Source organism: Prinia subflava, chromosome 13, assembly GCF_021018805.1.
Source record: "Prinia subflava isolate CZ2003 ecotype Zambia chromosome 13, Cam_Psub_1.2, whole genome shotgun sequence".
NCBI lineage: Eukaryota > Metazoa > Chordata > Aves > Passeriformes > Cisticolidae > Prinia > Prinia subflava.
Window position 1 is genome coordinate 7148291 of NC_086259.1, and position 16676 is coordinate 7164966.

The following is a 16676-nucleotide window of genomic DNA, read 5'->3' on the forward strand; positions in this document are numbered from 1 at the left end:
ATACCCAGGAGTGCTGGGGAGAATGATTCTGTGTTCCTTTGGAAAACTGGGGCTCTCACTCAGCAGCTCTGGAGAGGGGTGAAAGGTTGGAAGGGAAGGACCCTTGGCTCTGATGGGACTGAAATCAGCTCCTTTGCACTTACATCTCCATAGTAATGTGTGTTGGGGCCAGAATTACACCCAACTGGACACTTACTGTTCTCAGACCCCAGAAGCACCAGTGCACATCTCTCACACCACAGAACAGTACCAAGCATGGAAATGTATTGCTGATGTTATTCCAGACCTTCACATATCATCCATCCTTGATACCCACATGTTTTGTTCCTTAACTAAATGTACAGTAGGCATTTTAGATCTGATTTTGACATTTGTCTACTTCATGTATGTCCTTTAATTAGAGTTTTGACAAAACCTTAGGTGCACTATTTTAGACATACACTGCAAAAGAGTGGCTGTAGGAGATGGGGATTTTTTTAGCTCTTCTGTGGGAAGTTTCTAGCTCTTCTCTGGTATTTTATGTAGCTATTTTTTAACCAGGTTTTTATTTCCACATCAGTCCTTGTCCATGCTATAACCTATAAACATGTAAGCTAATTTCAGGACACTGACTTTTGCATTCAGATTGCTGTAGCTTTTTTCTGAAAAGGTCACAAAATGAATATACCAGCAAACATGATTTGTGAATTAGGTTGCTGAGGAAGTAAAAAACCAGCATAAATGACTACTGTAAAAGAGGTTAAAAGAGCAGGAGATAGGGTATTCCATTTGCAGGTAAGAGCATGCCTAAAGTACCCTTGGCAGCCTGCTTGGATAGTGCTAGCTAGCAATGTGTGCTCTGTTCCAAAGCACCAGCCTATATTTTTGGATCATCTTTCAAGACTGAGATGATATAAGGCAATTAATAGTGTTTTGTGACCTTCTGCACCAGTAGTCCATCTTTTTGGCATGGAAACTGATTTTGCCCAACTTGGCATTTTATCACCTAGGAGTAGATGGGGAGATCAAAGAGACACATTTTACAGCAGCAGGGGAATGATTTAGTTCTGTCACACTGTTCTTCAAATTCACCGTTTCTTACCAGCTGAGGAGGCAAACCTCTTCTTTGCTTAATATCACATAAGGTACATTGAAAGGCTGTGAAGAGGCAGATGTTCTATAGCTTCACTTCATATGCAAAAACCTGTTATTCTTTATTTGCATTCAATCAGAAGTCAGACCCCGATGAATATCTAATGTAGGAAATGGGGAAAAGATTTGCTATCAAGCATATGCTTTGCTAGCAGTGGATTTCAGTAACCTGCTCTTCTGTCTTCCTGCAGTGATTTGGTCATTTCTACTGCATTATTTACACTTCCAGCTCAGGGGTAAAGAGTTAATAGGTGACAACTGGAGTTATGTTCCTGCTCTTAGAAATCATGCCTTTTCTCCTTCCTTTTAAAAAGCCATTCTGCAGTTGCAAATTTCCCTTACTAAGTAGCTGTGTTTAAGGATTTAAATGCTGTAGCATTACTTCCATATTCATTTTCTTTTTTGATACAGTTGTGCCTTGTTTGATCCTGTGAAGGCTCACCATTCTCCTGGCAATCCTGAGTATATTATGAGGAGCTCAAGTTTTATATCAAAAAGTTATAAAACCGTTGTGTTGTCAAGAAGGGAATGTTCAAATGATCACTGTAATATGAAGCAGAAGTGACAGACTGTTCCAGAGCAGTGCTGTGATGGCTGTGACCCTGTAGGAGCACACATGCCAGGGTATTACAGTACCCAGGGAGAGATGGAAGTTGTCTGGAGCCCGAGACATCAGAGAGAGGGATAAGCAAAGCAGCTTTTCATCACTGCAGCACTGTTTTCCAGACTCTGGGGGAAACCTTCCTAAACTGGGATGTGATTAGAAACTTGCTTTGTTACATCTTCCATCCTCTTTCTTCTCTGTGAACCCCTCCCACCACATGTTCTGGAGAACACATGACATTTCTTCCTTTTTCCTCTCTTCTCTTTGCTTTGATCTAACATTGTAAATTCAGCCATTCTTGCCCATATCCAAGCAATGCATTGACACAAAAGCGAAACCTGCAGAGTATTTGTAGGTGCTTTGCAAACTTAGACAAACAGATCAATATTACTCCATGCATGCCTCAAGCTTGAAATGATTTTTTTGTCCTGCCATTGTGATAATAAAAAAATTTCAAGATTTTAAGGAAAAAAAAAAAGGGTGCAACTTGATGAAATGATGAAACTAATTCTGTCACATACAGTTGCCTAATCCTCATGTTTTCTCTGGGATTCTCCAGCATAGAATAAAATGCAGAGAAACCACCATTTTTCTGTGCAACAAGATTGTGTCTCATCTTGAAAAAAACCCAAAACCACACTGTCAGGGTTTTGTGTGAAGGTGATAGGTGTTTCAGATAATTTGATTAGGTGTCTCTGGACAGTTTCTCCAGACTGAGCCTGCTTCTGATAAGCATTTTGTCAAGATGTAGTAAAGGACAGGCTGAAAGCCAGAATGAATCATTGTTTTGGTAGCAACAGCCCATCTGCAACTGAAGTAATTCATGGTGCCCCTTGGCCTATCTCTTAGTATGTCAAAAGCTGTGCAAACTTGAGGCTGAGGACAGACTGAAGGGGCTTGCAGTCATTTTGGGTTCTGTATGTTAGGGAAGCCCTTGGCAGAAATCTGCCAAGTGACTCATCAGACCCGAATGCCAGTGCACCATTGCTGTGATTGATTTCTGATGCCTGGTTCTGACATATAAAGAGGATTTTTGGGTGTAAAAGGGAATGTGGTTTTTATCATGATTTTTAAAAGCATGGAGATCCCAGTAACCTGAAGAAGAAAACTATATAAAACATCCTGATACAGGAAATGAAATAGTGAATCAATGCTGCTAAAAGGGATGGGGGGAGAGCAATGACATCTAGTATTTATTAAGAGCCTAGCTCACTGCAGTGAATACGGAATCACAGAATGGGTCAGGTTGGAAGGGGACACAGTGGGTCTGGCCCCACCTCCCTGCTCCAGCAGGGTCATCCCACAGCTTTGTGACCCAGGATCGTGTCCAGACAGTTCTGGAATGTCCCCAGTGAGGGACACTCACACTCTCCATGTCAGCCTGTTCAGTGCTCAGTCACTGCACAGCAAAGCTCCTGCTCGTGTTCAGGTGGAACTGCCTGGGCATCAGCTCCTGCCTGTTCCTGTCCCACTGCTGAGCCCCAGGAGCAGAGCCTGCTCCGTGCTCTGATACCTCCCTTTGGCAGACAGGGATGAGATCCCTTCGCAGTCTTCTCGAGGCTGAGCAGGCTGATTCACTCAGCCTGTCCTAAGGGAGATGCTCCAGTCCCTACACATAGAGAGAATACGGTGAGATTATTAATAGCATTGCGCATGCAACAGGACTGCCTTGACCTGCTCTCACTCCACCAGCTCCTAGAATTAAAAATCACTCAAAGGTCTGTACCTGGAGCAAAGCTCGTGTTGAGGAGGCCATTCCCGAGGTGCAGGTGAGGAGCTGCGGCTTTCCCTAGAGCCATGAGAGGAGCTGCGGGTTTTCCCTGATCTATGAGAGGAGATGCGGGTTTCTCAGATCCCTGAGAGCAGCTGCGGGTTTCCCTGATCCATGAGAGGAGCTGCGGGTTTCCCTGATCCCTGACAGGAGCTGCAGGTTTCCCCAGATCCCTGAGAGGAGCTGTGGGCTCTCGGAGGTGCGGCTGCCGCCAGGTGGAGCCGCCGGGCAGCGGGAGCGGGGCGCGGAAATGCCATCGCGGGGAGACCCGGGCCAGCGCCGGCACCCAGCGCAGGCCCTGCGAGCGAGAGCTGTGCTCACACACGGGCACCCGTGAGCGCCCACCCAGGAGAGCAGCAGGAGTATTCCATCAGATCGGGCTGCCAGCCGCGGACACACTCCTATGCAACCCAGCAGATGCAAGAACCAGATTCCCGTAAAGAACCAGATTCCCATAAGGAACCAGTTTCCTGTAAAAAACATTCCCGCAAGAACCAGATTTCCGCTGACTGCAGAGAAGTCAGTGTTTGTGTAAGAGTGTAGTGCGATTGCAACAGCATGTACAGCATTAAGGATATATATCCTACACAGCTACCTTACGTTTCGATTTTAGTCATTTCTATCCTACTAAAAAACCTAATAAATACCTACTGATATAGCCTAATAACCAGTATGTATTTTTAGATGGAGCAGTGAAGTAACAATTCGGTTTAGCAGAGTGATAAAAAAAATCCCTCCTTTGATGGTTGGCAGACTTCATTGCTTTTCATTTTGCCCCTTGCAAAGCTGCTTGCAGCTGGAATTTGGGGTGTTACTTTTTAAAATGTACATGGCATTTAGGTTCTTTGCTCATTTTAGGAATTACATTTGTGTTTTACATCCAAATCATAAAAATCAAGAGCATCAGTAGACCTGTAACATTTTGAGTTGTTACACAGAGAGTTATTTTATGTGATTACATAAAGCATGAGGAGGTTAAGAAGTCCCCAGTGTAGCCACAGGAAAGGGACAAAAATTGTGAGTTATATTTCGCCTTCATTTTCTCATCCTGCATTTTCAATTTCTGAACAAGGAACTGACAGGAGATGGTTTATCTTAAATCAGAAATGAAATCTTAATGAAGGCTTAGTTTACAAAGCCAAACCCCTCTGTTATTAAACCATTCTTGAGGAAATGGCAGCGTTTTTAACATTTGGTGTAATTTTTCCCAGACTGTACTGGTATTAGGATCCAGTGTGATATTTCGTAGCCATATGTGACACGGCTGTTTTAATGCTCCTTTGATTGCTCCTGGTGCTCGATCAGACTAGCACACTGCATTTTACTGAGCTGCTGACTGAAACAAACCTGGGTGACAAGCATGCAAAAATATTCTGAGATGAAATTCTCAGAGTAGAGCCTGGTATGTCCCAACACTCTTCTGTAGCAGGCAGCCTCTTTTCTCCTCCTTCATCCCACCTCGGATGGCGTTGAGATGTTCTGTGCCACAACCCTGTCCCTAAATTCATAGCATCATGGAATGGTTTGGCTTAGAAGGAGACCTTGAGAAACATCTTCTTCCAACCCCCTGCCAGGGGCAGGACACCTCCAACAATCCCAGGTTTCTCCAAGCCCTGTCCAACCTGGCCTTGAACACTTCCAGGGATGGGGCAGCCACAGTGACTGTCCTTCCCTGTTTCAGTGCCTCACCACAATCAAAGAATTTTGTCCTAATGAAAGCAATGAGAGGAAGGTGTCTTTACAAACAAACTGTGGGCCTGCTGGTAGATAAGATACTGACAGGTGAAAGAAGCAATGACGGGAACCAAAAAATTTCCACAGGAATTCCACTAATTGACAGATTGCTGCTCACCCAAGGCCCTGTTACATTCCTGGACTTGGAGAACAAGAATAGGATACGCATTAGAAGAGGCTCTGTATTTGGAGATTTGGGAAGTCTGTACCTCTCAAGTACCTCAGGCACTGGGGAAACAGAGGGGGAAATGCGGCCGGGAAATTAGGATCAAAAGGAGGCAGCATCCTCTAGCAGTTTGAGAGACCCGTGGGAAATGCCCCGTGGCCTCTCCCTTTATTCAAATAAAATCACAGAACTTCATTTACTCCTCTGTCTCCTCTTTGGACAGAAACCTCTGGCATCATGAATTAATTTCCTGACACTAATCTGTCATCTAAACCTGCTGTCTGTCAGCGTGAACCCCTTCCCCCTCGTCCTGCCACTACATGCTCCAGTAAATAGCCTTGCCCTATGTCTCCTCTAAGTTCCCTTCGCGCCCTGGAAGGCCCCAGCGAGGTCACCCCAAGCTGCTCCTCTGCAGGCCGAACGCTCCCGGCTCTCGCAGGCTCTCTTGGCAGGAGGCGCTCCGTGCCCGCGTCCGCTCCGGGCCCGGCACCGCGGGGCCGCCCCGAACAGAGCCCGTGTCCGCTCCGGGCCCCGCACGGAGCCCGCGCCCGCTCCGGGCCCGGCACAGAGGCCGCGTCCGCTCCGGGCCCGGCACAGAGGCCGCGTCCGCTCCGGGCCCGGCACAGAGGCCGCGTCCGCTCCGGGCCCGGCACAGAGGCCGCGTCCGCTCCGGGCCCGGCACAGAGGCCGCGTCCGCTCCGGGCCCGGCACAGAGCCCGCGTCCGCTCCGGGCCCGGCACAGAGCCCGCGTCCGCTCCGGGCCCCGCACAGAGCCCGCGTCCGCTCCGGGCCCCGCACAGAGCCCGTGTCCGCTCCGGGCTGCGGGGCGGAGCGGGGCGGGGCCCGAGGCCGCGCTGCCGGGCCCGGCGGCGCTGAGGGCGGGCCGGGCCGGGCCGGGCTGGGCCGGGCGCTGCGCGGGGCCCCTCCTCCGGCGCCGCCGCTGCGTCCTGCCCGGCCTGCGGAGAGCCGGGCGCCGCCGGCGGAGGTAGGCGGGGAGGAGAGCAGGGAGGGGAGGGCGCGGTGCTGGCTCTGTCCGGGAGGGCCCCGCTCCCCGGCAGCGCCCCCGGCCCGCGGGGTTCGCGTGTGCGCGGCCGCCTCGCAGGGAGCGCCGGGGGAGCCCCCGCGGCCCGGCCCGGACATGGGGCCGCGGTCCGGGTGCGGCCCTCAGGCCGCCAGGCCCCGCTGAGCCCCTTCAGCTGCACGGAATCCCCGAGTCACGGTGGTGGGAAGGGGCTCTGAGATCATCCGCCCCAGCCCGGGCGGGCTCACCCCCAGCAGCTGACACACAATCGCGTCTAGGTGGGTTTGGAGTGAACACCTCACTCCGCATTTCTCCAAATCACACTGCGGCTGGAGCAATGCTTCAGCGGTAGTAAACCTGACATTGACAGGAAAATAAATAAAGAAATAGCTATGGTGTAATTAAATTTCGGCTATTTGAAAGGATTCATAATTACATTTTATGCTCAGCCTATTTTAGTCATAACATTTTTAATAAAATTTAAAACATTCAGAACATGTTGATTAATTTTAATGAGATGGAAGTTTTATGTTTTTGCAATGAGTCAGGGAAAACATCTTTAATTTTCAGGCTTAGTTCAGATTTTGAAGATATCACTGCCGTGTGCTGTGCTAAATACCTCTACAGGGGAACAGCTCTGCTATTTGTGTTTGAGTGTCAGCTCCTTTCTTAAGTGAAACTCTGATTATTGGTTTCAGTATCAGCTAGCTAATGAAAGCTACCTGTAACTTTTTTGAATACAGCTTCCAAAATTGAGAAACTGGCTAGGAAATGGAGAGAGAAAAAAACCCCACTCTTAGTTTATAATTAGAAAGACAATGAATAAGTCTATAAAAATTCAAGGGCGGAAGGAGTTATGGGCAGTCTTTCACAGATGCTCTGTAATTTAGCAGACCAGGTAAGCTGGGTGTCCTAAGTGCCTAGACAGGTTAGGTGCCAAATTTCCTTTTATCTCAGTGAACTGAAATCATTCCCACTGAATATTTACCTGCATTTTTAGGTACCTAAGAACCTTGTAAAATCAGCTTCTAGGTCTCTAGAAGTAGTTTGCTCATCTAATGAGTAAATCTGTTACCTCTTGTGTTAAATAAACCAATTAAGTGCTTTGATTATATTACATGCTTTGATAAATACACAGAGGAAGAGCCATGCTCTTAAGGTCTCAGTTCTTACAAAACAATATTAAAATGCTCTTTTATGCATTTCAATTGAATTCAGGTTGTCTAGCAAATACCAGAGTTTCTTACCATCTCGTATAATTGAAACGGAAAGAAATCTGAGTAAATACATAGTAACATATTACAGTAAATATTTGTAGATACAGTGAATCCTTATGGTTAGGAAAGAAGAGTACCAAATGCTGAGGGGAGGATGGCATTAAGCATGTTTTAACCTTTATGCCACCAAGCAGGAGTAAACACTCTCTCAGCAAAATAAATGAAAATTGCAAATGCAGAGCAGGTTCAGAACTGGTATATTTGCTGCCTGCTGATGCCAATCATGCTTTGTATCAGACAGACCATCTGCTTTGCAGGTTCCAGGTACTAGACCAGGCTCTAAAGGTAGGATTTTCAGAAAGTGATGTTTTAGGAGCCAGGTGCTGCTCGTGCTTACAGGATGTGTATGGACCAGTGGTGAGATAGTCCTCCTTTGCAGATGGGAGTATCTTGAGCCCCTGTCTGTCCACCAGCTGTTATTGAAATAACTGGTGGACTTCTGGCTATTTAATCAATCAGGTGACATCTTCTTGCCCACTGTTGTTTAGGAAGTCATGTTCTTTAGTCTGTCTCAGTGTCGGAGCACCTTGTGTTTGGATTTGCTTCAGTGCTGTTCTCACATTTCTTATAAAAGGTTCCAGCACATACAGAGCTGTCGCTGCACAGTTGAGACAGAAGAAATTGTCAGCTCACATTCTTGTTCATCACCATATGATGTCCACCATGATACAGACAGCTGCAGGTAAGAGGACTCAGCTCCACATTTTCATGGCCTGGTGTGTTTGGAATGTGCAGTGTGGGTGGAGTTTTGTGCTGGGTGCATGCACAGAGATGTGGCAGAGGTGTTCACTCAATTACCTCAGTGAGAAGCTGCAAGGAGCAGTGAGCACAGCTCAGTGGTGGGGCAGGCTGGGTGCTGGGGAGAATTGTCTCCATGTGTGGACATTCAGGAAGAGGCTCATTTTTCTCTAAGTGGGATAGTGAGCCCAAGCATAGATGGGTTTTTGCTTGTTTAAGGTCATCATTTGGTGAAGGGGGAAGTAGGGTGATGAGGTGGGAATGTTAAACTGGAAAGAGCTGAAATGGGGTCCACACCACAGAGTTATCTGGGGACCCTCTTCAATTATTTGTATTAGCAGGACTTTCAGTGAGCTGGGTGCAATGTTGTTGCTTTAATTCTTTCTATGGGATTTTTTAAGGAAACCTGCTGGCTGTAGGTTCAAAGTTGAGGTGTTGTAACATGATCCATTCCCTTTGGATAGGGAGAGAGGAGCATTGTTCACTGTGTTCCCCTGTCCTTGGGGTGAAAGTGAGGGAGGGGCATTAACTGAAGTGCAGTACTGAAGGCTTTGGATGAGTGTTTGGGGAGACCACAAAGACACAAGGCAAGCAGCCACTGAACTGCAGCAGAACAAAAACACTGCACAGCAAGGCTTGGTTTCTCAGCCACTCCATGTTCTAGAACTCCTGGGTTTGGTTTTTTTCTTGAGGTGCTGAAGATTCTTGGTACCGTGTGAAGTCGGTAGGAGCTGTGGGGCCTTAGCACCTTTGATAGCTGCACACAATTTTATGGATGTTGACATTTCTATCCCTTCATTAGACCAAATTCAGTATTTTACAATCTTGGTGTTTCCTAATGCCTGGGTGAAATCAGTAGGGAACAGTTTGGTGCTAGAATGAAATTGCACATGGAGTCACTTGTCAGTTACACCATCAGAGTTTATAAATGTTTTTGGCTATGGTGATTGTACCTTTAACACACAAAGTTTACAGTTTCTTCTGTGCTATTCTGGGGTAAGGCCCTTGCTCCTTTGTAGCACCACTGGCGTTTTGCAACATGCCTGTCTTCCCCTTCTGCTTGCTTGTGATTCTCATCAGTAGGTTGATGTCAGATGCAACTTTGTGCTCCACATTCTTGCACTTGGCTGCTTTCAGACCTTACCAGTCTGTGAGGTGTTAGAGGTTTGCAGCTGCAGAGCTTTATAAGCTTTTGTTTGATTTCCTGAGCGAGCTGGCTGGCTGCTGACAGTTACTTGGTTGGTTTTTTGGTAGGGGCTGCTTATCCTAACAGCAGGTTAAATGCTTTTGTGGTGTCTCTGTGCTACAGCTTGTTAGTGTATTGTCAAAATATCCTTTAATGGCCTGTGGTGTGTGGTTAAATAAATACCTGCTCACTGAAAATTGCCTGATTGATCATCTTGATTCTTAAATGGAACTTAATTGAATTTTTCAAGGAATTCATAATTCAATGTGCCAAATGCAGGAATCTGGGATTACTTTACATGTTAGGACATGGTTTATGTTTCAGTGGTTTCCACTAGTGCTCTGTATGTACAGTTAAAAAAAAAAACCTCCATGTATGTACTGTGCTCACTAATGTTCTCTGCAGGACTTAAATTATAGTGAATATGACAAGAGATCATAGAAATACTTGTAAGAGTTTAGAGAAAATGAGTGCTCCTTGTCAAGTCTTTGAGAGTTTTGAGTGTGATGCTCACATCCAGAATTAAGCAGGACCCGCTCTGCTATGCCAAGAACCTTGTTCAGTGAAGCCAAAAAAACCCAAATAAATGTTAATTTTGCGAGTGAAAATTCCCTTTTAAGGGAGTTGTGAAGGGATCGAAATGGTTAGTAATTCAGTATGGGAAAACTACTTTCAGTTTCTTGAGTCCCAGTAAATTTCTGCTTTATCTTGAGGCTGGTTAATGAGTTACGTATTTGCCACAAATTTGTACAGCATCAGACAGCAGTGTGATTGCTACTTTTGTAAGTTATCTACAGTTTGAAGCTAGTTGTTAAGGAGTGTTTTGTTTATCTGGAGAAACCAGTGGTAGCTGATCATCCTTGCACTGTGTCGCCTTTGCCATATCACCAAGAGGCAGCTGGCAGTATTGGCCACATGGAGGATGGTAATGCAGGTGACTTTGGGCAGCCAGCTTCAGCCCAGTGCAGGAGCCTCCTGCCTCAGCTCCGGCAGTGTCTGCTCACAGAACATCATTTCACATCTGCTACAATTAGATTGCTTTAGGAAATTGTAGCACTGCCTCAGTCTGAGGGGGCAAGGCTGATTATATTGCTGTCATTGTGTTGTCAGCTCTCCAACTGGTGGTGTCCCACCCATGCTGCAGAGCCTTCATACTCTAGAGGGCTTGGTGTGAGAAAGTCACTGAGTTTAGCACAGAGAGGAGATGCAAGTTGTTTTCAGCACCTTGGGTTAGTCTGAGGACATGGCACAGAGGTGAAGCACAAGGACAAATCAGAGTCTGAGAGGAGTGAGTGCATCCTGCAGCAGTTCAGGCTGCGTGGAGCTGGTGTGATTGTCACTGTGAGAGGAAAGCTCCTCACCTTTTGTTAGAAAGGTAAAAACAAACACTTCATTGTCTCATTTTCCATCATTCCCAGGCCTGGCAGTGGGAGCTGTACCAGTTGTGTATTTGGGGGGTTTTCCCTACTGCTCTAGGACAGACAGAGCAGCCATTTGTTCATTACTTGGAGCTTGAGCCCTATTGAGTCAGACAATATGTAACTCTGGAAGCAGAGTGTACTGCTCTGCTGTTGCTGACCAGCACGCTCTGCCCTTCTGAGCCACTGCTGTGTCATCAGCCCACCAAAAACCCAAAAGCAACAGTGGTAAAATGATGAACTTGGATGTTTTCTTTAGACTGGCACAAAGATGAATGAAGTAGTGAGAGAAATCAACTATTTGATGAATTTCCTACTGTGCCTCTTTGCAGCTATGGAGCATATGGAGTCCCTTCCTGAAACCCAGCCTCTTGTTCAGTGTCAGCAGTGCTTGGATGCTGCAGTGACGTGGATGATTTGCAGTCAGCTATTTTGGTGCAAAAGAAAGCTTTCTCTGTTGCAGTAGTTAATTTTTAATATGAAAAATAGTGTGATTCCACTCCACTTTCACTTTGCACGGAGGAGATCTATTGAGGAAAGACTCTAAAACAGGTTGGCTTGTGCTGACAAAGTATTGCACACACACTGGGATAAGAAGTTTTCTAGGGGCTGAAAAAACCCCAAATGCTCATCTGTTCTATAGTGCTGACATTACACGTATGAGAAATCTGCAACTTGTGTATATGTGATTTTATTTTTAATCCTATTCAATACTTTTTGTTTGGTTTTAATTATCCCTGGAAGCCCTTTCATCATCTGATGTGCATAGTAGGAAGTATTTATGTAATGAGTAGCAGTAGCAAGTGAATGAGGTGGAGAGTCTTCTTTTTCATCTCAAAGTGCTTGTTCTCAGGGACAGGTCTCTGTCCCTTGCTGAGGACATGTGACAGCATTTTACAAGCTGAAGGTCCTGTGTCTCTGCTTGCTCCTACATGAGACTCTTCTGGCATCTCTGCTCAGAGTCCTGACTGCCTTGTCCATCCACCCCTCCATTTCTGATGGCCTGACTCCAGAGCACTAAATGTCCCAGTGCCAGGTCTTCCTCCAACCTTTCCTCAGGGCCTTCTTGGTTGCTACAGCCAGCCTCTTGCCTTCAGAAATCAGCATGGAAGTGTTTAAACGTAACAAAACAGGGAGAAGAACTGATATGTGAAAATAATGGACTGATTTGGGGTAAAAATTAGGACAATGAGAAGATACCTGACAGATTTGTCATTTATAATCTGCTAGTTGTGGTAGAGTGAAACTCTCTCTTTTTCCCAGAGCGGTATGTGATGCTGAACACACATGGGAATTGCTCAGGCCAGAAGCAATGTATTTGATACAGAATCTGAATTTGTCATAAACCAAATTTTCCTGGTCTATCCTGAGTTAACCATTGGCAGATTCAGTAACGTTCAGCAATTACTGTAAGGGCTGGTTTTCCCCGAAACGAAACAGAAAGCAGATACTGTTTCCTATATAACTCTGTGTGTCCTTGAACACCAGAGGTTTGTTCCCCTCGAACTCCCAGCAGCTAGGTTCAGTCTGAGCTGCAGTGCTGAGCAGATAACTTCCATCTCTGTTGCAGGCCTCGGTGTGGGCGAGATGCCGGTGCGCACTGACGATGTGCTGGAGCTGCTCAGCCACCTGGCCAGGGTGAAGGGCATGAGAGCCGCTGTGGCTCACTCGGGCCGGGGCGCGCTGCTCACCGGCGCCTCCGCCTTCGTGGGGGGCGTGCTGGGCGGCCCGCCGGGAATCGCCGTGGGTAAGTGAGCGCTGCCTTGGGGCAAGAGTGGGGTTCAGTCCCCGAGAGAAGAAATGAGAGGTGTGGGCTGAAGGAAAAGGGCATTCAGTGCTGAGATTTCCTGCTGCCGTGGGGGGTTGTTGCTGCCTGGATTCCAGGGGTGAGCTACAGCATACCATTTCAATAAAATGCAATTCCACAGGGGGTGAGAGTGATGGCCTCATAAGCCTTAGCATGAGGCAGGATCATTTTCCAAATGCTCTTACTAAAAACGATTATTATTTCTGTATTTTAAAAGTTCCTGATATCCATGTGCTGATGAACTTGTCTTTTTCCTCTGGGATTCATTATTCCCTGTCACTTTGCTTTTCTTCTTGTTACAGGAAAGCCAAAGTCTAATAATAAAGAATTGTTTCTCCCCTGTAACTCTGGAATTAAGAGTTGTCTAGTTTGGAAGCTGCCTTGTGACTGAAGGCATGTGGGCCCTGGCCCCTGAATGTCGTGTGAGCAGTTGCAGGAATTTCACAGGCTCACTGATTCTGGAGTGAGTTGCAATGTGCCTCCGTCAGGTTGAGTTACAAAAACAAGCAAATCATTTGTGAGGAGTGGTAACAGAAAACGCAAAGTGAAGCTGTGTGTTTACTCCTATTACAGGAACTAAACTTAATTAATAGCCAGAGTAGTATTTAGACAAATATATGACCGAAGTTATCAGGAACAAAGAAGGGAAATCAAGCTTTTGTAAGAAATCTGTAAGCTGAAGTAAAGGTAATAATGTAAGTGGCCTTATTCTTGAGTGAGATGAAGAGAAATAATATTATTATTGGATGTATTTTCTCTTCTAAGTGTTTGTTTAAGCTTTCATAGTGTCTCCCACTCACTATGGATGTTCTTCAGCCACTGAGGAAGGCACTGGAACAAGTATATCTATTACTTTATACTGAAAGTATACAATAATAAGCATATACAATAAGAGTAATAAGTACTAACTAAACTAAAAGCAACGACTCAGTTACAGTGCAACTAAATCATAACCGTCCCATTGAACTTTTTAAATTGGAAAAGTAAATAAGCAAAACAGGGAGACATTTACAGTCAAGTGCACCTCCACTTGCTCAAGCAGCCTGGATAGGCATGGCAGGGGTTGTCCCTCTCGCTGCTTTGCACCAGGAATGAGGATGTGCAGCATTGCTGGAGAAGCTTGCAGTCATCATGCTTCCCTAGGACTGCCTGCTCTGAGCAGAGTGGACTTGGTTGCTTGGGGGAAAAAATGTGATCATATAACAAATCTTGTCTCAATGGACAAGGAGCTTAGACATCAATACTTCTAGTGGCTTTTGCATTAAGTGCCCCTAAATCAGTTATTGATGTTCTCATAAAAGTCCCTTGAAGATGAATTCAGCCATCGTAGGCTTTCAAGTATTTCTGTGGTATCATGGGGAAAATTGCTAACTGAGTAAAAGCTGCAAATTAAGAATTTTTGTCTAATGAAAAACTGCATCCCTGTGAGTGCATAGATGACTTTTTAGGAACAGTCTCAGGGGGTGGCAGGGTCAGTTCTGCCACCTCTCCATTGTGAGAGTCCCTTCCTTCCTCCCTCCCTCCCTCCCTCCCTCCCGGCAGTGCTGTCAGCCCCGTGGGTTGCTGTGCTGCCCTCACACTGCTGATGGAGAAGAGCCCTCTAGGGCTGCCAGGCTGGTTTTTCAGCAGCCACTGTGGATGATCCGTCCCTCTGCTGGTATTCTGGGACCTTCAGCTTACCTGAGCATGTCTTGTCCACCTTGGCTGGGTGGGGTGTGCGTGTGGTAGATGAAAGCCTGAACGTGTCTCGTGGGTTTGGTCTCTGAGCACCTGCAGGGGAGGGCTTCATGTGTGTAGGAGGCTGCAGTGGGTGACTCTTGAAGAAGCAGAAAGCTTTGATCAGGCTGGGAGTATCTGGTAAGAGATTATGGCACTGATAAGGCAGTTGTTGGTCTGGGGTTTTCCTTGGGTAAGGTTTTATTTAGTAGCAGAGCTTATCCTAAGAGAGTGTCCCAAGGAGTGTTTTGTTTCTGGTTTGTAGCTTGAAGCTATTAGTTTTGATTGTAGAAGGGTTTTTTTATGATTGCTGTGGATGTAAAGAGCTTTTAAAATCCTTTTTGGTGCCTTGAATATCGTGTATAACTCTAGTTAAAGCAGACACATGTACAGCTCTGAGTTGCTTTATAATTGAGGTGGGAACTTTGTTGGTGAAGGCTGTGGACAGAACTTCAGGTTTAACATTGACTGATAAAGACTAATGATTTTCTGTCTTTCCTAGGAGGAGCAGTGGGTGGATTGCTTGGATGGATGACTTCTGGACAGTTCAAGTCAGTCCCTCAGATTTTAATGGAATTGCCTGCTGCTGAGAAGCAGAAACTCTGCGCTGAAGCCACAGCTGTTGTCCAGAACTTACATTGGACTGATGCTGCTCAGCTGATTGCTCTTGTAATGACAAATTCGAGTCTCACGGACAAGATGTTAGCAGTGCTGACCACATACCTCACCAATGAGCTAAAAGCACAAATAAGATATGGAGAGTAATCCTCTATGGGGCAGGCTTTTTATGCTGGAATGAATTTCACTCCCATAGCTGTGAATCTTCAACACAACAATTACTATTGATACTAATTATAAATATAGGCCAATCTAAGTAATTGTTGTGTTTAGTTTTTGGGAGTTTTTATTATCATTTTTGATTTGTGTGGATTTGTAAGGCTAGCATTAGATGACTGCATTATCCTGACACTGACTTGCTATGTAATTTTGGATTGCTCTGCACTAGGACTAATTCAAATTGCTGAAGGGAATCATGTTGCTCTTAGGCTAATGTATCACTTGTGAAAATTCTCAAAGCCATTTTATTTAGGAGACTTCGTTCTGTTTAAGTGCTTTAATATTTTTTTTCCTGTGAATGACACATTAAAGTGCCAACATTGCTGGGGCACTTGGAAGAATTTTACCTGCTGTTTGTTTCAGCCCTGCAAAGGAAAGTTTTATAAGGAAGTGTATTACTCAACTGTGAACTCCAACAACTCAATCCATACCTTGTTTGTCACATTTTTATTGTAATTCTTGAGTTACCTTTTTATGTAAGAAATGAAGCAAATACTTAATCAAGATTTCAAGTAACAGGAAAACAGTCTGTGAACGCTTTAAATGCAGTTTTCACCAAGGTCCTGTGCCCTAGAATGGGAGGGTGTGGCAAGCACTATAAAACTGGGGAGCTGAATCTGCCAGTTTTATATTAGCCCCAGGATTAAGGTTATCATTTCAGTATTGGTTTCTTGACTGAGTCTGTACAGATGGTCCTGTGTTTTCATTAAAATATTCATAAGAAGCCTCTTAGTGATCTGTGTGTTGCTTTAAATGAAATGAACTCTTTAGGAACTCAGGCAGGGCTGTAGTGGGCACCCAGCAGTTGGCAGCAGCAGTGCTGGTGGGGTGGGGTGACGTGCCAGCTGCATTGTTACTGTGAGCACCAAATGCCATGGTGCTCAATGGCCCAGCCAGTTGTTCACACTGGGTTTCAAGGCACTTGTAAGACAAGTTTGTGGGTAGAAATTGTGCAGGTGTGCCTTCTTTCTATGTAAGGACAAGTTAAAACTTCTCTGACAAGTTCATTTTTTTGCCTCAAATAAAGGTCTATCGCCATGTGCATGATGAGGTTTATTTAAGTAAAGATTTAAATGGTAAAGCTTTAAATTCAAAGCTGCTGTTGTATGCATTTGATTAATTCATTTCTGCAGGTACCATTTGCCTTTGATAAATTCAGTGGAGTGCAGGGCAGTGATTGTTCTCTGCATTTGATAACACTTTTTCAGTGATGGGAAAAGGAGGTGGAAGTGAATGGTAAATGGACACTCCTAACCTTGTCAGAGTTTCA

General features: G+C 45.6%; 1 protein-coding gene across 5 annotated transcripts in view; it reads left to right on the forward strand.

The window, feature by feature from the left end:
• Window positions 1–16138, forward strand: part of C13H19orf12 (chromosome 13 C19orf12 homolog) — a 52296-nt gene extending 36158 nt beyond the window's left edge. For 2 of the 5 annotated variants that reach the window (XM_063411133.1, XM_063411134.1), the window contains exons 7-9: window positions 8279–8386; window positions 12617–12793; window positions 15072–16138. In XM_063411133.1, the coding sequence (XP_063267203.1) occupies window positions 8279–8386; window positions 12617–12793; window positions 15072–15334 (548 nt within the window). In that variant the 3' untranslated portion in view covers window positions 15335–16138. Of the gene's footprint in view, window positions 1–6253; window positions 6392–6433; window positions 6706–8278; window positions 8387–12616; window positions 12794–15071 lie in introns of those variants that run through there. The other 3 variants (XM_063411138.1, XM_063411139.1, XM_063411135.1) reach the window with 3 other exon arrangements.
• Window positions 16139–16676: the final 538 nt, after the last annotated feature.